General features: G+C 43.5%; 1 protein-coding gene across 1 annotated transcript in view; it reads right to left on the bottom strand.

The window, feature by feature from the left end:
- The window catches only part of BCO1 (beta-carotene oxygenase 1), a 29,500-nt gene extending 9,924 nt beyond the window's left edge, over positions 1-19,576 (bottom strand). The window contains exons 1-7 of the mRNA XM_081920351.1: positions 19,372-19,576; positions 14,594-14,722; positions 9,787-9,916; positions 7,346-7,493; positions 5,168-5,315; positions 4,221-4,447; positions 2,572-2,829 (exon numbers count right to left, since the gene is read on the bottom strand). Of these exons, the coding sequence (XP_081776477.1) occupies positions 2,572-2,829; positions 4,221-4,447; positions 5,168-5,315; positions 7,346-7,493; positions 9,787-9,916; positions 14,594-14,722; positions 19,372-19,456 (1,125 nt within the window). The 5' untranslated portion in view covers positions 19,457-19,576. The remainder of the gene's footprint in view (positions 1-2,571; positions 2,830-4,220; positions 4,448-5,167; positions 5,316-7,345; positions 7,494-9,786; positions 9,917-14,593; positions 14,723-19,371) is intronic.
- Positions 19,577-24,104: the final 4,528 nt, after the last annotated feature.

The raw sequence follows: 24,104 nt of genomic DNA, 5'->3' as shown, positions 1-24,104 counted from the left end.
TGTGCATTTGTTATGCACAAGCCCCTCCCATGCCGGTGCCCCACTCGCCACTCTTCAGAAACATGAAGAAATACATTTCAAGTTACCTTAGAATTAACCAAAATGTGATCTTATTCCCCCTCCTCATTCTTATACAAATGGGATCTGATTCTGAATAAACAATTTAGAAATAATGGGCAGTTTTTTCATTAACATACCTCACATTGCATTCACTTAAACTCATGTTTTTAAAAATAAATCTGTTTTCTGGTGTATTTAGTTGCAGTGTGCAATGCAGCCGGGTGACCTCTCAGAAAATGTAAATCCCAAGCAAAGTAGAGAAGGGTCAGATCCATACTATAACATTGAAAGCACATGGCTTGCCCCAAAGAAACGTGGGAACTGTAGTCTACGCCTCATGGAGCTACAATTTCCAGCATTTTTAACAAACTACAGTTGTCAGGATTGGGGGGGGGGAGGAATAATGTGCTTTAAATGTATGGTATGGATGTGACCTTGAAAGAAAATGTGGCACAATGGACCGGCCCTGTTAAACAGGGTAAGGTGGATGCCTCAGGTAGTGGATGCTGAGTGGTGGAGGAAAGTGGCAACAGATGCCATCTATCCTTCCAGAGGCCCCTCTTTCCAGTCTTCTGCCTCCATTGGAGGACGGAGCTATGTGGGTCACATTTTGCACCTTCTCAACTAGGCTGCTGCCCTTAAGCACCGTGGCGGACATTGTCCCATTGCTAATGTTGGAGTAAGGTTGAACTACCATTCCGATCAGCTTCTGAACCTGCAATGATGTTCATTGATGACTGTTGTCCATTGGGACTGGTAGATCAACAGGTAAGGAAGCCAGGAGTAGGTGGAGCCAGAGCCAATGAAAGGCGGAGCCAACTCTCCTCTCTGCTGAATTCTACAAGGGGCACCTCAGAGTAAGCTGCTAGGAAGTGCTGCCCACTGGACAGTGCACAAGTAAGAAGGCAGGCATATAGGGGTTGGTTGAGGGTAGTCTGAAATTAGGTCAATGTCCCATTAACCTCAATGGATCCGGCTCCAGTGATGGTGAGGCACACTCTTCCCTTCTTGATCCACCCCTCCCTGCACCTGCAGTTCACTTTTTAAAAACGGTTCATGCAGTTATGAATGTCATGGATAGTATGTTCCTAGTTTGGTGCTTATGGTGTTGAGACCTGGGAAGTGGGACCTGGGGCAGGAGGGAGTGGGAAAGAGTGGAGTTAGGATTTTGTGGGAGAAAAAGCCAGGTAAGAGAGACTGCATGGGGAAAGGATATTCTCCCAAGTGTGGGAGATGGGTGTGTGGATATATGTGTGATTTCCGCATAGATCAGCCGAAACATTGGCTGCCAGAATTATACAAACACGTTGCGCAGTAGAAGTAAATAATGCAATGAATTAATTTCATTATTTGGCTTACCTGGGTTGTGCCCAGGTCATTCAGAAGGCAACGTGCTTCTGACAATGTTTTCCTTTGGCTGACCCAGAAAACAAGCCAGGTCAGCTGGAGATTGTGGAAGGAAATGCATACCGTCTCAATGATTCACCCACAGAGCCCAGGTCTCAAAGCCAGCCCAATATATTTTGTTGCCTGAGGCAAAGGACAGTATGGTTCACACATGCACCCATTCCACATATAGCAGTGAATCCTATTTCAGTATTAGCAACCGGGCACTGCTCTGCGCTGGAGGGAGATAAGCGGGGTGGAGGGCAAGCTTTGTGACACAGCTCTCTTCTCCAACAGAAGGGTATAGTCAGGGAGCTCAGGAGGAATAACTGAGGACCACCAACTGCCTCCCAGCATATGCTGCCTGAGATAGTCACCTCACTCTGACTAATGGTTGGCCTGGCCCTGTCAGGTCTTAACTACCAATGATGTGGGGAGGAAGTGTAATGTAAGCATTATCAACTATATCAGGCATGCTGCCCCTTTAAGAGACATAGCTATGGCCCGGAGCCCAGCTCCTAGAGAGCTGATTCAGAGGTGTGGCCTGGCTGGAGAAGTTTGTCGCTATTCTTTGCAGTGCCCCAGGCCTCATCAGAATTTTTTTGTGTGTGTGCTACCATTAATTCAGCTTATAGAGAGTTTCCATGTAAGCAGCAGAAGACATTGCAGGGAGCACCAGAAAGTTTTATATAAGACTGTTCCTGGGGAAACATAACATTCTAGAAGAGCAATCTAAGGTTGCATCCAGATAACCTGTTTATTGAGCATTCATCCTGACTTCTTTGCAGAGGTTAGATGATGTGTCAAGCAAAGATGCATTTTACCGTCACTTTGCTTATTGTAAAATGTGAATTTGTTGTGTAAGAACTCCAAATCAACTTTGATTTTGCAATCTGAATTTCACTGTATGCGATTGAATCCCATCCCAAAGTAGCAATAGTCTGGAAATGTCCCTACTCAAACGATCCAACATGTAAGTTTGCATTTTGCAACATGTAGGTTTGCAACATGTAAGTTTGTATTGCATTGCCTTGACAAAACTTGCCCTCTCTGTTCTTATGCCTGTAGATGCTGTGTTCACCACTGCTATGTGAATCAGAACCAAAAGATACAGTTTAGAATTACCTTGTCATATTGCAGAGGAATCACAAATCGCTTGCAGGTTGGTATAGAATTGAGTTTGGTGTTGTTTTCAAAGTTACCGTCCAGGTTTTTTAAATAAAACATCTGGTACAAGCTATTGTCTTTATAGGAGATGATGTCGAAAACCACATGGTCCTCCTCCTCGTAAGCGTTCACGTGGTGAAAGAGGACCATGGCATCCGTGTAAAACTTGGCAGAAACAGGTTTCTTGGTCCTTTTGTCAATAAGGTGGATCCAGGTCTACAAAATGGCAACACAACTTCTGGTTAAGAATGTTGCTGTCATAAAGATGGAAATGACATTACTCAATCAAACGGAATAATTCTGTATTTTCATTTTAGATACTTTGTTTTAAAAACTGTATATGGGTTGTATTTTATTTGATGTTGTCTGCTTTTCTAACTCAACCTGGGACTGCTGTTTGAAAGGCAGCATATAAATCTCAATAGTTTTTTTATTTATTTCATTTATATTCCATCTTTCCTCCAAGAAGCTGAAGATGTGTATATTGTTCTCCCCTCCCTGTACTCACGTTGTAGGGTAGGCTAGGCTGACAGACTGTGACAGGCCCAAGGTCATCCAATGAGCTCAATGGCCAAGTCAGAGTTTTAACCCATGAAGAATAATGCCAGATTAAAGGGAGGAGTGGAATACGAGCTGACATTTTAATGCCAATGACATCAAGTCTTCGCTGGGGCTGATTGGAACTACAGTTAGGGATGGATGAAAGTGTCCATTTCAGCTTACCTCAACTTCTCATTGTTCCAGTCTTAAATTCACTTCTCTGCATGTCCTCAGCAGCTTGTAATTTTTATTTTAATCCTCATGAAAACTCATCAGCATATCTGATTTTTCTGGTAATATACACATTTTTGAATGCAGTTCTGAACATATATAATGCTTTTTTTTTGCTATTTTCATTAAAATGTGCATTTTAAATTGCACACTTTCTTGCAAATATATGCATTTTTTTTTTAAAAAAACATTACTGGGTTGGAGAACCGCATTGCAAAATTCATAGATATGTGCATTTTAAAGGTTAATTGTGTTTCAGTTCATATATTGGTTTGCAGAGTGCAAATTAGCTGGCTTCCCATTAAAATGCAAACAGAATCAAATCTCTTCTTCATCCTAAGTTGTGGTCTAAAACATCTGAAGAACATCAGGTGAGGAAAGTCTGTTTTAGTCAGTGTTGGGCTTTTTATGTTGTTACTGGCTCTGAATATATAACTTTTGAAATAAAATAATGCAATCCAATGCAAGGAAATAAACTTCCAAATGTTAGTTAGACAACATGCAGATGTGACCACCTTATACTGCAGAGGTGACAGCCAAGACTGCGTGAATGTTCTTCCAGGGGTTTATTGATTTCCGAGTCATCACATCAAGAAAACTCACATAAGCAAACAGCCTGCCAATTGTTGCTTAGCCATGTTCTCAGGAAAATATGGGCTTTGGCACCTGCAATTTAATGTGAGGTGCGGCATTCCAAAAGAAATGTCCATGCTAATAACAAATAATATGTTGGATGGAGTAAGGGAGCTGTATAAAACTAATAGGCAGTTACAGAAAATTCACTACTGCTGTACTCAGCAAGAAAGGAGGGGTGGGGGAAAGGTATATATATATACCTTGTCATCCTTATGGAACACGAGGCAAGAGGCCCAGTTCACCCCTCTGATGTAGGCTGTTGCCATCTTGAGTATATCCAGTTTGAAGGGCTGCTCTATAAAGAGGATGTAATTTTCCGAAAGGCCGAAGCTGTGGTAATAGCTTGGGTGGAGCAGGGAGCGAGAGGGGATGGAACACATGACTTCCAGGTGTTTCAAGCAAGACTTCTTTTTCCTCTTTTCGCTTGCTAAATAAATAAAAGAACACATACACCGAGGGCTGTCAACATTTTGGGGCCTGTGAGCTCTTCTGCAAACCAGAGAACTGCCACACCAGTTCTTCCCTTACAACCATACCCCCTGCTATAATGAGACTTGAATAATGCTTTCTATCAGCTATAGAAGTTTTCTTTCAAGCATGAATTTAGGAGGGGAGGGGGCAAGGAAAACAACCCTTTAGTAGGGAAGGAACAAATCTGTCAATTTCGGTTTCTCTCAGTTTCTTATTCCCCCCCCCCCCATCTTAAGTTCAATTTTGTATGTATTTTTATGCATACTTGATCAAGCACATGCATTTTTGTACACATAACAGCTGCAGAACTGCACTGCAAAATTCAATAAAGTGTGAATTCTTAAGGATGGCTCAGTTTGAGAAGTGCACATTAGGTAGTTTCCCATTAAAATGCAGATTCAGATTCATCCTTTATCCCCTACACACACCCACACCCACACACACCCTGCTCACCCACACGTGGTCATTTTTTTATTCATAGACCACCTATCCATACAACATGTTTGTTCCCTTGCTATGATCCTGGTTAAAATGCCCCCCTCAAGCTGCTATTTCTGTTAGGAGAGGAAGCGCCCCTCGTGTTCTCCAAGCACAACGTGTTGTACAAATCCACCTGATCCTGCTTTATTACGCATTAATAAGGAGCTCAGAGATGCCAGCTCCTTGTGCCTCTTACCTGGTGCTGAAGAAGGGATCTTAAAGATAACATATTTTGTCTTCCCCTTATCCACAATGGAGGTACCCATATTGAGAACATTTCCAGCACTGTCATAATGGGGATGGGATGTTGACAGATTGATGGCCACGTACTTGGTGTAGTCAACCTACCGCAGGATAGCAAAAGAAGACAGAAGGATGATGGGATGTGTTAATGATCATAATTCACATCCCAGAAAGTGCTGGTACCTTTGCTAAGGAATCTGTTCAGGGGAGGCTGGTCCATTAGGGCAAATCTCCACCGGACTCACATCTACCCACATGCAACTCCCACCTGCCTCCCTTCCTACTTAACTAACAGTTCAGAGGGTGGCACTGGCTGCTGCCTTCCTCTTCCTTAGCCTCAGTGTTGCCCTTGTAGAACTCAGGAGGAAAATATTAACTCTGACTAACATTGGCTTTGGCTCCACCTACTGTTTGCCTCCTTGCTTTCTGTCCTACCAGTCCTAATGAGAACCAGCCTGCACTGAACCTACGGCTACCCTTGCCAAGGATTCTGTTGGGCAATTCACCAGGAATAGCAAAGACTAAAACAATGGTATTTAACATGTGGCCTTTAGCTTAATTTCACGCAAGAGGAAAGGATGGGGGGAAAGGTGGGATGGGTGGGGAGAGAGAAGGAATGGCTCATCCAATCTGGGCTCTGGCCTCATCCAGTGCTAGCTATAGCACCAGACATTTGACTCCCAAGGGAATGCAGAAGAGATAAGGTTGCCCACCCCAGACTAAAGCAACTCAGAATTATACTTCATTCAGATCCTGCAAGTTTAAGAGTACTAGAATTGAAGGGACTTTAAAAGATTAAAATGGCAGTGGGCCACAAGAGTTCCGTCCGGACCGTCACTATTTTGGTGCATGAGGTTCAGTCACAAACTGGCAAAAAACTCACTATTGTAAAGATGAACTTTTTGCAGCAATGATAGGGATAGAAAAGTGCCCTGGAAAGTGTGGGGCATCATAAAACATGCCCACAAATGAATCAAGATGGATGCTCTATAAACAAGCCATCTGGCGGTGACCACTGGTGGCTGCATGACTGAATTATAGGATGATATGGAAGGCTCACTTTATCAAATCCAAAGTATAATTCATGCAAAAAGATATGCAAAAAGATCCACTGTGATAGGATCCACTAAACCTAATTACACCTGACAGATTCATCTGCATTGGCCAAGCTTGTAAGATTTATGAGGACAATTAAGTATGATGATAATCAATGCCAGGACTCAGTGGCAGAGCTGAATCATGTTTGCTAGCTCCAGTCCCGACATCGATGCATTGAACAGCTCTTGTACACAGAGCATATGGACACACAGTTTGGAGATGACTGGCTCTGTGTAGAAGAGAAAATCCATATGTAGGGATCAAGGGTTTGACCAGGAGATGGCATCCCCCCCTCCCAGGTTTAGTTGTCTTCCGAGTGCTATAATGAGACATGAATAAAGAAATGTTGAGAAAGGATCCAGTCCTGGGAATTAAGTCCCACTGAAACTGTGGTTGGCCTTACCTCTCAGCAAACACATATAGGATTGCACTGAATGGTACACTGGAAGCAGGGGTGGGCAGAAGGTAGATGTCTGGGTGATTTGCAAGGGTTTCAAACTCTCAATTTGTCTAACAACAGCAACAGCTAAAAAGTATTTCCCCCTCCTAATTTAGGTGGATGGAAAGGCATGCTTGGAATAAAGCCTGAAGTGGATTTTTGTGTGAAAGGACTTGGGAGCTTGGTTCTGGAAGGAGCTTGTGTTGAGAGACACCTGCTTCCTTTCTTTTGCCTGTTCTCAGATTGGTTTAACAATTGATCCCTCTTCCTAGGGAATTCTGAAAACTATAGCTTTGGGAAGGGAATAGGGTTCTCCTAACAACTATCAGTAGCCTTAAAAAACTACAGTTCCCAGGATTCTTTGGGGGAGGCCATGATTGTGGTACAATAGTGCAGATGTGGCCCAGCACAGTGGGGTCCCCTACACAAGTTCCTTTGGAATTAGGTTTACAACTATGCCCTCTGTATCTGCCAAATCATCTCCTTGCAGCAAAGTGGTTTATCATTTGAGGTGCATTTTTACCAACTCCACCATTGCTCTCATTTGCTGGCCTTTTGCCTTATGGGGTCTGCTCGTAAGACACCAATGCTTACCTTCTCCAAGGTCTCCAGAGTCCGAGGATTGATTTTCCTAATGAAATTAACCTCACTTGTAGCGTAGAAATCGTCACCATTTCTCATTATGTTGATGAGACAGTTGTCTGTGAACTCAGGTATTGTGTGGGATAAATAACAGAAAGCCCTGTGGACAAGGGGAGGGAGGGGAAATTGCATCACAGTGATAATCTTTCCTATCAGCTTCACCAGGATACATCTTTAAATGCTAAGAAAATGTGAAAAACTGGTGTGGTACATATGCATGCACATTATTTGGTTAGACAATGTGTGTTAATCTGCAGCTGAACTTGTAAATATATCACATTCAATAGGATGGTACTTCAGGCAGCAACTAAATTCTACCTATGGCTCCAGCCTGGTGCTGCTCAGATGTTTTGGACTATGATTCCCATCAGCCCAAGCCACCAAGGCAGGGATGGTGCAGTTGTTTGTCCAAATCATCTTGAAGACACCAGGTTGGGGGAAGAGACCTGTGATAGGTCATTCACACATGCAAGGAACCACTTGTACAATACTCAAGGGATGGTGTGTTTGTGAATTCGGCCTATTGGTGGATTAAATGTCATATATTTTATTTATCGGACAATTTTTACACTAAAAAGTGTCAAATCGACTTGATAAACTAAAAATACAACACACAGAAACAAAATAAGGCCAGAAAAATTGAGAAACACTGGCATTGTAATATACATAAGATGCTAATTCAAGGACCAAGGAGCACCACTATAGGAGGCAACATCAATTAACCAAAGGCCTGGGTAAACAGAGAGGGCTTAGCCTGGCACCTAAAAACTGACAAAGACTGGCACCAGGTGTGTTGAGCTAAGAACGGCATTCAGTAGATACTCTTGTGTGTCCTGTCTGTCATGTTGCTAGTATCTACTAAATTTTTGAAATTCTGAATAATGGACTGTTGGGTAGCCAGGATGTCACATTCCTCTACTAACATCAGCAAAATGCATGTTGGAAAGCACCCAGGTATCTTTGTAATGCTGAAACATAAACGCACATTTCCCAGCTTAAGTAGTGACCCTTGGTATCAAGAATGAGGAGCCGCTGGCTTTCCAGGTGCTTTGAACTACAACTCCCATCCTTGGCCATTGCCATGATGGCTAGAGCTGATGGGAGTTGGATTCCAAAATCATCTGGAGGGCCATACATTCCCCACTCTACTTTATATGTTACATGTAATTGTAATCAAAAATAGGGGAGGGGTCAGGAACTTCTGGCTCAAGGGTTCTATGTGGCCCAAAGGACCTCGCCCTCTAACTCACAGCCACTTCCCAGACCTACTTCCTCTCCTCCATCTGCCTCTCCTCCTAGGCCCCCTTTTCCTTGCTGTTGAACTGTTTCCCTCTGATCAGCACAAGTGGAATAGCAGAGGGGAGGTGTAGACTCAGCTGATTGGCGGCAAATAGTATTTGTATCTGACAGGTATGCAGAGCTTGCATTGCAATTTAATCATTGTGACCTGGGCAAAATTCCATACATACATACCCTCCGATTTATGCCAATGTTGGGTTTGCAAGTGATATGGTTATGTTATGTATGTAGAGGGAGGTGGAGACCTCTGAGTCAATGAAGGTGAGAGAGGAATCCTGTTCTCACGTAGGTATTTTTAAGGTGGCTGGACAACAAATTTCTTTGTTAAACCTATAGCTAGACGTTAATAGCCCATAATGGTTCATTGTGGTTCACTGTCAACTGAAGGGGCAAGTGTCTGTGTCTATATGAAAAACAGCGCTTTGTAAGGAGGCATTATATTCATAAGTAAGTAGAATAGGGAGAGTAGGGACGAGTGTGCCAACGCTGTGCCGCGACCGTGGCGTGGTTCACATGTAATGCTAAGCCATGGTTAATGGTAAACATCTTAAATAAACAACAGTTTTACGTAATGTTAAGCAATAGTTTAATAAACCATAGTTTAGCATTAGGTGCAAACCAGGCTAGTGTCAACTTCCATGAGTTGTGAAGTTGACCATCTGCAGCTTGCTGTAGCTCAGTGGCAGGGCATCTGCTTTGCAATGAAGACGGTCCCAGGATCCATCCCCGGCATCTCCAGGTAGGCCTGGGAAAGACTTTTTGCCTAAAACCCTGAAGAGCTGTGGCCACTCAGTGTAGATAATACTGACCTAGAGGGACCAATGGTCTGTCTCAGTAAGGCAGCTTCTTGTCTTCCTATGAGTGTAGAAAATCAGGGTTCTATATTGTGTGGGGCGTTTCCTTGAGTGCAGGAGGCTCTATGCTGCAGATGGTTGCCCTCCCACTCCTGCAAGGTAATGGGGATGGTGACAAGGGGGTGGGCAGATGGCAACCCTGGTTCCTCCTGAAGGACCTGAGAGAAGGGGCACTGAGGAGCTAGGCCTCAGAGGGAAGCAGGGAAGAGCATCACATTGTGTATAGAGAGACTTGCTTACTTGGCAAATATATTTTTACATGGATCTGGATAAGCCATCGTTCCAAATTCTGACACCACGATTCTGTTTGCCTCAATATTGCAATTGTATGTGTCGCTGCGGAGGTATTTACTTCGATAGAAAACTTCACCTGATAAGAAAAGAAAAAGCTTCATATGAACACATAATCCCACACATAGATTGATTAATATGGTTCCAATTTCCCACTCATTATGCAAACTGAATGTGATACTTTTGTATAAAAGGCACACCTTAGTTTGACCTCAGCAGACATAGTTCTAAGCATGATTTTGGGACCACATATTAAGGACAGGAGAAGAACCCTGTTGGGTCAGGCCAAAGGGCCGTTGAATTCAGCATCCTGTCCTCACAGTGGCCAACCAGGTACCTATGGGAAGCCTGCAAACAGCGCTTGAGCTTGTGGTAGGGGAGAGATTCAATGCACTTCACATTTAAAGGTGAGTCAGATGTTGTTGGACTCCAGCTCCCATCAACCCCAGCTGGTGGGGCCAATAGGAATTGCAGTCCAACAACATCTGGAAGGCATCACATAGGCCAGTGTTTCCCAACCTTGTGCCTCCAGCTGTTTTTGGACTACAATTCCCATCATCCCTTGCCACTGGTCTTGCTAGTCAGGGATGATGGGAGTTGTAGTTCAAAAACAGCTGGAGGCACAAGGTTGGGAAACACTGACATAGGCTATCCCAAATATTTACCATGAAAAATACAAAACAAATCTCATGATGCAGGACAAGGGTTAGAATCATAGAATTGGAGAGGTGGAAGGGACCCTGAGAATCATCTAGTCCAGCCTCCTGCAATTACAGGATATGCAAATGTCCCATATGGGGATTGAGCCTGCAACCTTAGCATCAGCACCATTGCATGTCAAGGCCCTGAGTCTTCCTCCATTTGTTGAATAATAAAACACACGGCCACCAGTATTTCAGGTAAATGGGATAATTAAGGCCACAACTTTATTGGTTACAGAATACAAGTGGTATTGGCTTAGGCACTGGAATTGAACCGACTATATCTGACTCCTGCCTGCCATGCAGGTAGTCTAGTAAGGGTCAACCACCAGTAGGAGAAGCCATGTTGATATACATCAACTGAGAGCTCTCCCAGGGTCCCCGATGGGGTCGTGGCATGGCCTTAGCTCATACCCAGGCTTCGGACAAGATCCACACACCCCAGATCCCTTTAACGGAATACTCTTAAAGAGGAGGGACAGGTAAACCAGGTTTTACCAATGCTTAACTGCAAGTTGCACGTGAAGGCAACCGGCTGCTTCAGCACCCAAAAGAGGCAGAAACAAAGAAAACTACCGCTTGTTTACACAGTGAAGTGGGAAGCTAAGGCAAGCAGAACGGGAGCAGCGGCAGAGATCCGACGAAAGAGGAGGTAAGAAGGGAGAACCCTCTGGCCGCGCGGCTGTTTAAATAATGCAAGCCACGCCCCCTGGCCGGCCAGATTGGTTGGCTGGGGGGTGTGATGCAGCCAGGACTCCCTGTGACATGGCGGCATCACCATGCCCCTCACTGTACACGGGGAGAGCGTGTGGCCTGCCTGCAACACCGCCCCCCTGGGAAGGGAAGCGGCCTACACTAACCGACTGAGCTATCCAGGTTGTGTAAGAAGGTACTGGGTCTAGAAAAGGTTAGAAGCTTTTATAATCAAAGCACACAAAGGCATTTGTTTCAGAACAAGGAAGAAAACCCATAACAATTCCAGATCTGCTGGGCCTGCCAATGACCCTGATTAGAAAAATCAAACTTCACTTCACTTCACTGGCTGCATTGTAAAAATGCAAATTGTGGAAACACGTTTACAAACTAAAGAAAACACCAGAATAAGAATATGATAACAGTGAAATCCCAAATAAAGACAGCATCTACTGTCCTGGAAACACACAAACTCTTCAAGTTTGTGCTGTGTTAAACAGAAAGCACAGAGTGGTTACTTTTCAGGTGTTCAGAATTGTGGCAAAATTCAGACCAGAAGTAATTGGGAAGGCAGAGAAAAGGATCATGTGAACTATTTGCTCCTGACCAAGCCAAGGTCACTTTGTTTTGGCTGCTGCTACTCCCTGTATTGGGGTCATTCATTACTATATAATGAATAGGCTGAAGAGTGAAACCTGTTTCACAAGTGGCCTACTTTCGTGCTTGGCTTCAGAAGCTAAAAAAAAAACTGCAGAAGGGCAGACTTAAGTCACTGAAAACTAGGCTAATGTAGCATGTTGCCCTTTTACCTTTGGGAAACCCATCAGATCTTGTGTGCATCACCATAAAGGTGAATCTTATAGATTTTTTTATGGGCAGCCTGGCATTCCCTGGTGCTACACCCAGCCTCCATAAAGAGGCTTCTACTTCATGGTTTGAAGCAGGAAGGAAAGAAATCACGAGTGCAGACCTGCTTCCCTGGACAGGTCTGTTGATCATGGAGCAGAGTTAAGACCTCAGCAACTGGGTTCAAAAGCTCAGAGAAAATGACTTTAACCATCTTCTCCAACCTGGTGCCCTCCGGATGTTTTGGACTACAATTCCAAACTGCCTAAGCCAGCATGGCCCAAGGTCAAGGATGATGGGCAGTATAATCCCAAATAGCTGAAGAGCTGTACAAGACTGGGAAATTCATGACCCTCCCATCACCCCTTGGCCATGCTGGCTGGAGCTGATGGGACAGGGGTCCCACAACATCTGGAAGGACAAAGGTTCCACATCCCTGTTTAAAATAATTCACTGACTTTCAACCTAAAAGGCAAGAGCAGAGAAAACGCTGTGCCTCTTAACATATGTGGAGTACTTTCTCTTTATGACGCAGAAGTGAAAGTCACTAAGTACCTTTCCACCATCACATGTACAGTTCGGAAGCTGTATTATTCCAGGTCAGAATATTTGTCCTCTAGCCGAGCAGGCAATTCCATAGGCCAGACTTTGCCAACCTGGAGACTTTCAGGCGTTTTGGACTATAACTCCTATCATCTCTGGTAGCTGGTAGCATCTCTCTAGGGTCTCAAGAAGAGGTCTTGCCCATCACTTGCTAGCTGAGCAAATATCTGAAGATGACAGGGATCGAATCTGGGACCTTCTGCACTCAAACAAGCTGTTCTTCCACTGGGTTGCAGTTCCTCCTTTAAACTGCACCAGGGTGTAAGGAAACAGGATCTAAGCCATGAGCCAAAACAGTGCTAGATATTTATAATGTATGCTAAAGAAAGGGAGTGCCTGGCGTGCTCTGGTCCATGGGGTCATGAAGAGTCGGACACAACTAAACAACAACAACAACAAAGAAAGGGAGATTGCCATCACTGGATCTGAAGTTGAGAAGCTTTTTCTTTGGATTAGATCTCAGCTTTTCCCCTAAACTAGCATTCGCTGTCCAACAGTGGCTAGTCAATGCCTCTGGGAAACATCCATGCAGAGCTTGACAGAGATAGCCATGACCTGTTGCCCAGAAAAGCGTTAGCACATTATGGCATGGCTCTGGCGTCACAAATGACTAATGCATTTATTGTGGCATAAGACACCTTGCTGCTCATCTCCTGTGGTGTGTCTCCATCCTGTGGTAACTGGAGGTAAAATCTGCCTTTTGAGCACTCACTTTCCATTCAGGTGCATTGCACATTTGTGTGCAGAAGGGCTCAGTGGCAGAGTATAATCCCAGACTTCCTCATCCTTGGCCCTCCAGATGTTTTGAGACTACAATTCCCATCATCCCTGACCACTGGTCCCGCTAGCTAGGGATCATGGGAGTTGTAGGCCAAAAACAGAGCCGAGGTTGAGGAAGCCTGGTATAAGCTTTGCATGCAATGTCCCAGGTTCAATCCCCGACATCTCCAGGTCTGTCTCCTGCCTAGAATCCTGGAGAGCCCTTGTCTGTCACTGCAGACAATACTGAGGTAGATGGACTAATGGTATGATTCAATAGAAGGCAGTTTCCTATGTTCCTCTTCAGTTTGACTATTAGCCGGTGGTGGGGAAGAAGGGGGCTCTATCCAACATCTGACTGGACTTCGTTTTTGCAAAATCACTCAGTGGCACTCTGCCTATTTATTAGGGATAACAAAGATATTGTATTATACAGCAGGCTATGTTTTGTTAAAACTGGCATTAAGTGTTTTTGTTGCTGAACTTGTATTTTGTGATATGGTGAAGAAATCTGGGATAACCCTAGTAGAGAGGAATTCGGTATAACCAAAAATAAGTTATGGTGTACACTAGTTGTAGTCCCACATTGTACACCTGAGACATTGTTCAGAATGGAAGTTGGCCTTCCTTCTTTAAAAGCACATGTTCATAAACCCGCAAGTTATATATTCTCTATGTCAGCCCAACACTTCGCAAAACAGAATATTTTAAACCTGCAGAAAAGAGAAGGCTGGGCACAACCTTGTAGGCATTTGACAATGAGTTATTCAATTTTACCTGTATGGCATCTCAGGATGCCTCTGACTATAAGATCCGTGGCATTGTTTTAGTTGAAGATACCAAAATGGACTTTGAATAGACAGTCAATAGGGTGCCCTCCATTAAATAATAATACTAATTAAACAACAATTATTATTATAATTATAAAATGGATTTTTGTACTGCTTCTGCCAACCCAGAAAATACCAAGATAGCTATGCCTTAAACTTATGCCAGAAAATACCAAGACAGCTTCACATCAAAAAACACACAGAATTCAATAAGAAAAATAGATTTTAGTAAACAACAGTTACCAAATGCAACAGGGAAAGCCTGGGTGGACAGATAGGTTTTTACTACTACTACTAATAGATATGCAATACAAACAAGCTTACCATTTTTAATTGTAAAACTGTGCAACAAAGCCATGCCGTCGAACCAGTGATTGTATTTACTTTCCCCGATTGTATGCATGCCTGGACCATTACGGAGAAGGATTCCCTCCATCCAGCTTGGGATCTCACCTGGAAAAGAAAGGGACTTTTTGCAGTAGGATATTTGTTTCTGCCTCAATGGAACTCCAGAAGTATTTCTGTTGAATGACCCCCAATCGCCCAGCCCCTCACTCTTGCCAAATTAATATGACATGCTGAGATCAATTTTGCAATGTGTCAAAAGTGACAGGATGAAGGTTGTTTGGTGATTTTAGAAATGTAAGGATGCTACCAGGTGTGGGATGCATTAGGCAAAAAAGGTGTATTAAGTCAGTATGGTGGCACCATCCCAATAAAGAAACCATTCAAAAACCCCATACTACTCAAACTTCTGTTTCTCCCAACTGTTAGGATGGACCTACAAACTGCATGTATTTCTGTAAGTATGTTTAGACACCCCTCCCCAACCATTCAGCCACTGGCAACACAGTCTGAAGTGGAAGATCACCAAAAGGGAGGCTTAACCCTTGAACCTATCTCATCCAGCTGCAGTCTGGGGAATAAAGCAGTTTGGCTGAGCATTTATCATGGATTACACAGATTTTTAGAGGGTAGGCCTATAATCTCTTCTATTTCTGATGTTTTGTTTGTGAGTGCCATTGTTTATATAGCCAAAGTGGCACCACCCACATGCAAGAGGGTGTTATCAGCATAGTTGGAGAAGCCAGAACTTTGCAAGTGTAGCAAATAAATATTGAGAAATAACCCCAAGTGGGGGTGGGGTGGGGCGGAGGAACTATCTAAAGCAGACCAATGAGAACTCAGCAGCCACAGAATGCTGACTGCTGGCTGCAAGGCAGGGGCCAGAAATGAAAAACCAGGGGGAAGAGAATGAAGTGGCTGGAATCCTGAACTGCTTGCTGTAGGTCCTACTTGTTACCGTATTGGCCTGAATATAAGCCACACTTTCCCCCCAAATTCTGACCATGAAAAGTTAAAGTGCGGTTCTATGGACCTCACATGTTTAGAGGCAGTGGTGGTGGACCATCCCTTACACAGAATATCCATGAGAAACTGGATACTGGACTAGATAGGAACTTAAGAAGCTGCCATATACTGAGTCAGAACCTTGGCCCAAGCTTAGTAATGTCTATATTAACTCTCCAGAATTTTGGATGAAGGACATTCCCAGCCCTACATGGGATTAATCCTGGAACCTTCTGTATGTGAAACAGAGACTACCTCTGTAGATTTAGCTGACACCAGGAGCGCTCCTCTTTACATCCCTGCAATCTTCACTTGAGTGGCAAATGGGGAATTCTCTCTTATTGTAAAGACAATCACACTGTCTATTTAAATCCACCTATAACTTAGTTCTGTGTGTATCTGTAGAAGTGGATGTCAACCATAGGCGCCGACTCCATGGGGCCTGAGGGGGCCCGAGCCCCCTCAAAAATTCGTTTGGGGGGGCTCTGCCCCCCCAATAATTTAAGAAAATTATTAGTTATATTATGCTTTGTAAAATCACAAAATTATGTTGGTATTTTTTATTTTCCTTGTTTGACGATAGTTACCTTTTAAAATACATTCAGTAATGAGTTAAAACAAAGCCACTCCCGATCTAGAGAGGGGGTGGAGTTGCGGGCTCTTGACCCATCAACAATCTCACGGGGCTGGCGTCAGCCCCGCGAGAAGTGGGGATTCCCCCTAGCTCATTAATATTCACCGCCCACGGCGGTAGCCAATTGGCTGCCGCAAAGGGCGGGCCCTCACAGGTTCACTTAAGGTCGGGGCAGCCCGGGGCTCGCCCCTTTCGTTCCCCCAGCAGCAGCGGTTTGGAGGTCTTGGGCCCCCACAATATTTTTTATAAGTTGGTATGGGCCCCCGCCCCCCCAATATTTTTTATAAGTTGGCGCCCCTGATGTCAACACATTTCACAAAGGCACTCATGCTGATGTAAATCCCAGATGAGCCAAGTCACAGTAATAATGCCAGTGCTAGACTTATGACGCACTGACCATGGCAGAATTTATGACAGCAATATCTTCAAGCCGTTGGTCATGTCAGAAAAAGGAAACCAGGATCCAAAGGCTCTGAAACTAGGCCAGTGAAACTCAAGGGAGCTTTAGATAATTCCCCTCCTTCGACAACCCTCTTCCTCATGCCACATTGCGAAGTGCTTTTGAAAATGAAGGGAACTTGGCTGTTCAAAGGAACAAGTAAAGAAGGAAAATTATCCAAGGGAGCTCGCCTCTTCTTGGATCTCACTCAGCCAGCCTTCAGCAGCCTGGTGCCCTGCAGATTGTTCAGACTACAACTCCCAGCATTCCTCAGCAATACTACATATGCTTACTTATCCTGTCTGAGTCACAAACATTTCCAATGATGTCAATCTCATAACTTGTGTGTCCCCCTAATTATTATTCCTTTTATAACTTGAGGCAACTTTTCTCTTACTTAACTATCCTTTGTGCCAAGATACGGTTGCCCTAATATTTAACCCAAATCAAGCTACCCTCTTACAACAGCAACATATTTCTTATAAAATGGCTCGATCTAATCCAGTATAAATGCCTTATGAAAGAGCTAGGTTTATCTAACCTGCTTATTTGCATTACATGATGATTGACAGTGAAAGACGTGCAAATGCACACACACACTAAACAGGGAGACAGGAGGCAGGCAGGCAGGCAGAGAAGATGCTGTTCTTCTGTTTTTATATGGAGATTTTAGCCACATGCATAAGGCATTGAGGCAAAGCTATGTACATAAGGCCAGACTTGATTCTCAGTAGCTTGATTTGCCGGAAGGCAGTTTAGTTCCTGTCCCTAGGGAAGGAATGAAGTGCATACTGCAGGATATGTTGGTGTCTCAGGTATGAAATGCCAAACTTAGCTTTATTCTTGTGAGAGTCCCTGATGTGGATTGGTGCTACGGTATGTGTGGCAGGGGTTGGTGGGGGAGCTAATACTTTCATGTCTCCAGCATGATTTGTGGTTGGTTCCTCCGTAATTTGGATTTTAAGAACTTGTATTAAACTAATTTAATTTGGTTTGATTTGTAATAATTTGGGGATCATGCTAGAATCTGGCAGAATATTGTGAACACACTTTTAAATTTCCAAGCGTGCAAGCCACAACAAAAGATTGCAGCACAGTCACACCTCTTAAAAGCTTTAGGGTGCCAGCCAACCATGGCCACAAAGACTCTCCATTCCATCCCCACCTTCATTTTGTGTTCCCCCCACAACAGTCAATTTTCTGTGGATACTGAACATGGTTAAGTTTTGGGGGTATTTTTTTTTACTTCTGCAAAACTGTAGTTTCCTCTGAGGTTGCTTCTCTGTGAACCCAGTTTGGTTACAAACCTATTGGCGCTTACCACCTGAGTTTGCTAAAAGAGAGAGCAACAAATCTATACTACATATTATTCTAATATAGGGTTGGGGAAACTTTCACCCATCAAACGTTGATGGAATGCGCCTCCCATCATTCCTAACTATCTGCCAGGTTGCCTGAGGCTGGTTGGAGTTGTAGTCCAAAAAATATCTGAACAGACACAAGTTCCCTATACCTGTTGACTAGTGTATGTTGTTGGTTGTGTAAGCCAGTGCAGTGTAGCAGTTGGCAAACCATGATGGGACTGAGGTTTACATCTCCAACTCAGCCATGAATATCTCACTGGGCGTACTTGAGTCCCCCAACCAGCCTCTCTCTCTCTCTCTCTCTCTCTCTCTCTCTCTCTCTCTCTCTCTCTGTGTGTGTGTGTGTGTACACAGCACACATTTAAATCACATTGAAAGCACATTACTTCCCCAAAGAATCTATGATTCTCTTATCACAATGCGACCATTACTAGCATCTTTAACAAACTACAGTTCCCAGAATTCTTATATATCAGCCTCATCTACCTCTCAGGTTTGTTGTTAAACAAGGATCACAGGTGGATGGGTGAATAATCATGTATGCTGCCCTGAACTTCTTGGAGGAGGGGGGGGGGATAAAGAAGTAAGTAAACAAAATGTAAGGAAGGAGAGATTTTTCGCTTCAATCTCCTCGCTAAACTTCCGCGCATGCCTAAAACATCCTTAGTTATTCCAGTGGGTATTTTAAGGTGATGAATTTTTATTTTGTGTGGTTTATTTCATGTACATTGCTTAGGTATATAAATGCCTTAGATAAATAAAACTGTAAGAAAAATGGAGCGTGGGGGGGTGTAGCAATCTCTAGGTGCAAGCATTGAGGAAATGGTCAACTTGCTGACTAGGCAGATGAAAGCTCAGAGAGGCGAGGGGGAGGAAGAAGACGACGTTAAACCACCACCAGGGAAAAGTGAAAGTACGACTCCCCTCCCCCTATTTAGCTCAGAGGAAACCAACCTGCCCCCAGCTGTTTTGGAAGTTTAAATGTATTTGGGCAAGTGTTACGCCACTTGTCCACCTCAGCCGGACTTTGAGGCTCAAGTCCAAGGGCAGTGAAGCCACATTCCCTCCTAGACGGTGATAGGAAATGCACATAAACAGGAAGTGGGGAGAGAAATAATCTAATTTATCTGCGATCCCTAAACTGCAATCCGATATTTGTTTACTAGGAAGTGGACCCCATTCAGCTCAGGCAGACCTGCCTCTGAGTAAACACGTCTAGGAAAAAGAAGTCTTCTCTGGAGAAAGGCAGAACCCCCCCCCCCCCAAAAAAAAATCTGAGTTCCTTCGCAATTGGCTAGCTGCCTGTTGCACTTACCCTGCACTTCTGCTCGGAGGGGCTCCGGGTGCTCCTCTTTATTTCTGGCAAAAATCGCTTCCATCATCCCTACAGGTGCTGCCATCGTCGCAGCCGGCGTTACTGACGGTGCGATTTGCAGCTTTCCTTTCCCATCTAAGGCTTTGGAGAAGGGGGGGGGACCGCCGATTTTTCTGGTTATTTATATTTACGGGGTAAAAGGGTGAAGTCCGCCCCCAGCCGACTGCTAGTGGCTAAAGGGTGACCATGTGGTTTCTAAACTGCTGAGTATTAATCCGCAGGACTTTCTTTACTTTTCTGCTGAGCTTCACACTTTCTCTGCAAAGGCTAGTCCGCGCACCCCGAAGTTGCGGGGTTTAGGATCACCTAGTTTGGAGGAGAGGAAATCCCTCCCAAATCGCCATCGGCTTCTCCTTAGCTTGGGAAGTTTGCTTCATTCGGCATGTCTTGTCTCCACTGCTTCGATATGTAATAGATTACTACTTCTGCTATAATCATACTGTTATTTGGCAAGATTAATATACCACATAGTGGTTTACATAAAATAGTATTATTAATTGTTGTTATTATTACACGTGTTAGTTGCTTGTTGCAAAAAGGTCTCCAGGTTACCTGCAACACGTTTAAAACAAATAAATATACATTATACCACAACAGCGGAACAAAACAAACCCCGTAACAGCCACAGGATGCTTTGGGAGTATACCAGTAATAACTCCCTCCCCCAGCACCCCTTAGCCTTCTCTATGAGAAGCATTATTCAGAATAGCAATTTGCACCACCCACTAAGGAATATAATTACACAATGAAATTCAAAACAGTAACATGTGCACATATTCAAAATCCAATTAAAACTATGTAGTTTAATTGATTCAATTAAACTGATGAACTTGATCCAGGGATACCAGCTTTTCAAAGTTTGATAGTCATTGGCACCTCCAGCACCCCATGCCGTTACCTCTTAGCGCCTGCCTTGGTAATCCCACAGCACCACCAACTTTGGGAACTGCTGCCTTAGTGTATCAAAAGCCTTGGGGAGAAGTGTATGCATTTTCCTAGCACTGGAGCAATGCCAACGATGGTGGCAGCTGGAGGAGAGCATTCCACAGATAGAATAAAATCTAAGGGTCTGAGTATTATGTTCATATCAAGAGAGGCATATGAAATATCCATTTTAAAAATAGCAATAAAAACAGGTTTTTAAAAAAGCAGATTAAAATAATCAAAACATACTGTATATACGTGAGTATAAGCCGACTTTTTCAGCACATTTTTAATGCTTATATTCGAGTGAGGGTCATTTTGGGCTGCTCCTTCCTCCTCCTCCTCCTCCTCCTCCTTTGCTCCTCCTTTAGGGCTGCTTGTTCTTCCTCCGCCGCTGCTGCCACCAGCCTCTGGTGTGCTGAACTGGCTTATACTCGAGGCAATAAGTTTTCCCAGTTTTTTGTGGTAAAATTAGGTGCCTCAGCTTATACTCGGGTCGGCTTATACTCGAGTATATACGGTAGATAAAAATAACAGTTTTAAATAAAAACAAAAATGTACAGAATTAAAGTACAGTGGTACCTCTGGTTACGTACTTAATTTGTTCCGGAGGTCCGTTCTTAACCTGAAACTGTTCTTAACCTGAAGCACCACTTTAGCTAATGGGGCCTCCTGCTGCTGCCATGCTGCCGCTCAATTTCTGTTCTCATCCTGAAGCAAAGTTCTTAACCCGAGGTAATATTTCTGGGTTAGCGGAGTCTGTAACCTGAAGTGTATGTAACCCGAGGTACCACTGTACGCATCTGGGGAGGCAAGTTTTTAGCAGCCATTTAAAAAGTAGTGTACAATGAAGTTACCTGTCTAATATTATTATTAGGAACTGCCGCACTAAAATATCAGTTGCTTGCACAGCAAGCATTATTTTACACTTATAAAATGCCTGTTCTGCAGATCAAAGTGGTCAAGTGGGAAACCTGTGGATGCCCAGATGTTCCTGAACAACAACTCTAATAATTGGCCATGCTGGCCGGGGCTGATTGGACTTGGAGCCCCACAACATCTGGAGGACCCAGCCCTGCCTGGAGATGCCAGGGACTTGGTACCTTCAGCACGCAAAGCAGATGCTCTACCACAACCCTACAGGTTTGGTATCAAGGACCTGGACATGGCCTTCAGCTGGCAGTACTGCAGCCACACATTTGACTGGCTCGTCCTCCCTAGTCTCTTGTGCTTTGGCTATTGCTCAAGTCTGGGGTCATGAGACCAGATCTGTTCTACAAGGAAGGGACCAGCCTAAGTGGGTGAAAACAGACAGTTATGGCAGGGAACAGGGAGCAGAGGGAGACGTAAGGGAAACTGAGGCAAATATGTGTACATTAACAACTTTTCAAAAATTGCACGCTTCCCCCCACATATCCATCCAACAGCGATTTACCAGTAATTTGTATCAGAAAATAGAAGATAGTCACAACAAAGGCTTTCAGATGATTTATAATAATAATAATAATATAATTTAATTTTGAATGCTAGTAAAAATAGCTCTTGTTGACTCTTACTCTCCCTTCTGAAAATTGAACATCGCTAACTGTGAGGTTACATGCTCCACATGAAGACTCTGAACGACCCATTGCATGTCACAAAATCTCATGTGAATTAGACTTAGAAAATCAGAAGCTTATTAACCGCTGTCCCAAAATGTGTTTAAATCTCTCTTAATAACCAATTAAGCAATTAACATATGCATCTGCTAGAACTAAATGGCAGTTTTTACTGAATAAGGCTCTTTCTGCATAAGTTTGAAACTAGGTCCAGGGATATTTTAGATCTGCAAAAAAATTTCCTAGGTTGTTGAAGGGCAGCACCACATATTATGTGAAAACCAAGGAGCCCTAATGCTGATCTTTTCCTTTGGCTGTAAAACCAAGGCTAGAAAGATATGTTACTGTGGAAAATGAGTAAGTGGGAGCATCTCTGCCTTTTACAGAGAATCCAGGCAAATTTACTGTTAGTCTGTTGCATTTCTGCACTTTCTGTGTTGTCCTCCTGCTTTTAATCAACCCCCCCCCACATAATCTGTGGCAATTAATCAATATGTAAGATACACTCACAGCATCAGCCTCTCCAATATAAATAAAACACTATTTAGGCTTTCACAAGTTATAGAATTCTCTCCATGGGAAGCTGACAGACTTTCTCTTTCTTCCTAATTTTATATGGTGTTCGAATATATTTTTATTCCAGGGGCAGGGACAGGGGTTGCTGGAATTTAGCACAGCTGTACGTCTTTTTTTGTTATTTCTATGCAGTATTTTATTGTTATATTTTGGTTTTTGATGGAAGCTGCTTTTGGAAATTGATTTGAAAAGCAGAGTGCAGTAGACATAATCAAAGCAAACAAGCAATGAACCTGGGACATTTTGCATGCCATGTTTGTGCTCCAGCATTAAGCTATCCATTGCATATTTCAAAGTGGAGCTATCAGGACCAGTCAGTGTCTATAACAGCCTAATCCCAAAAGCATATCCAGAGCATGGCAAAGAAAAGGAAAGCTGGGAAAACCTTGGGTGCCAAAGGTGCACAGCCTTCTCCAGTGCAAAACACTGGTGGTCGGATGATGGAATGGAAAATGGAGTATCCTGTTTGGAAATCTGAGCAGGAGTACTCCACACTGCAACATTTTACTGCAGGTCTTACTTGTTCATTTCTTCTTCTGCTTATCATAGTCAACAGCAGTTGAATGACAACAGGTAACAGCCAGCTACCTTTGAACCTGCCATTTATCTCTGTTGCTGTATGGACCAGAGGAGACTTAACTGTTTTAAACGTGGCTCTCTTATCAAGTGCACTTAAAACTGCATAATTCCGTAGTAAAAGCAGGGTCTGTAAACAAAAGTATTAGCAAGCTTGATGCATATATGAATCTGCCTGGGCAGTGTGTTATGAGCCAACAGATGCAACAGCAAAATTGGTAAGTTCAGAACATAGCAATATATTTACTGAATTGATTGGGAGTTGTTATCTCCTTGTGCCAGGAGATGCAAGGTTTAACCATTATCATTGTTAGAGATTGTCTTGCGGACGTGATATCTGTTGGCAATAAAGTAAAAGTGTATTTACCGGCAATAGCTGAGGACTGATCCAAGGTTCCTGATTTTGCTGAGAGGTTTCTGTGTGTACGCTTAAGAACATCAGAAGACCCCTGCAGAACCAGGCCAAAGACTCATCTAGTCCAGCATCTTTTTCTCACAGGGGCTAAGCAGATGCCTATGGGGAGCCCGCCAGCAGGACCTGAATGCAACTCTCCCCATGTGTGATGCTGAACAAATGGCATTCAGGGCCATCCTGCCTTCCAGAGTGGAATGCTTGTACACACATAGGCTTTCTTCAAACCTTCAAACAAACCCATTTGAAACCCTAGCTGCAGCCGCTTTGCTCTCCAAGCATGTACTCATTCCACCCACAAGTGTCACCGGAACAGCTCTTTAGTAAACAAATCATATATTTATGAGGCTCTTGAATCTTTCAATAGACAGCAAAGCAACATTTATTTATTTATTTATTTATTTATTTATTTATTTATTTATTTGCATTTATTTGCCACACTTTGAGGGTGTGTGTCTAGGACAGTGGTGTCCAAACTTTTTTCAAAAGAGGGCCAGATTTGATGAAGGGTCGTGAGGGCTGACCAAAGGGCCAATCAAAGTTGTTGACCTTTTTTTTTTGGATTGAAGTTGAAGTTGTTGAGGTTT

This window comes from Podarcis melisellensis (assembly GCF_964234715.1).
Source record: "Podarcis melisellensis genome assembly, chromosome: 8".
NCBI lineage: Eukaryota > Metazoa > Chordata > Lepidosauria > Squamata > Lacertidae > Podarcis > Podarcis melisellensis.
The sequence above is the reverse complement of the archived record's forward strand: the minus strand, read 5'-3'. Positions and strand labels throughout refer to the sequence as shown.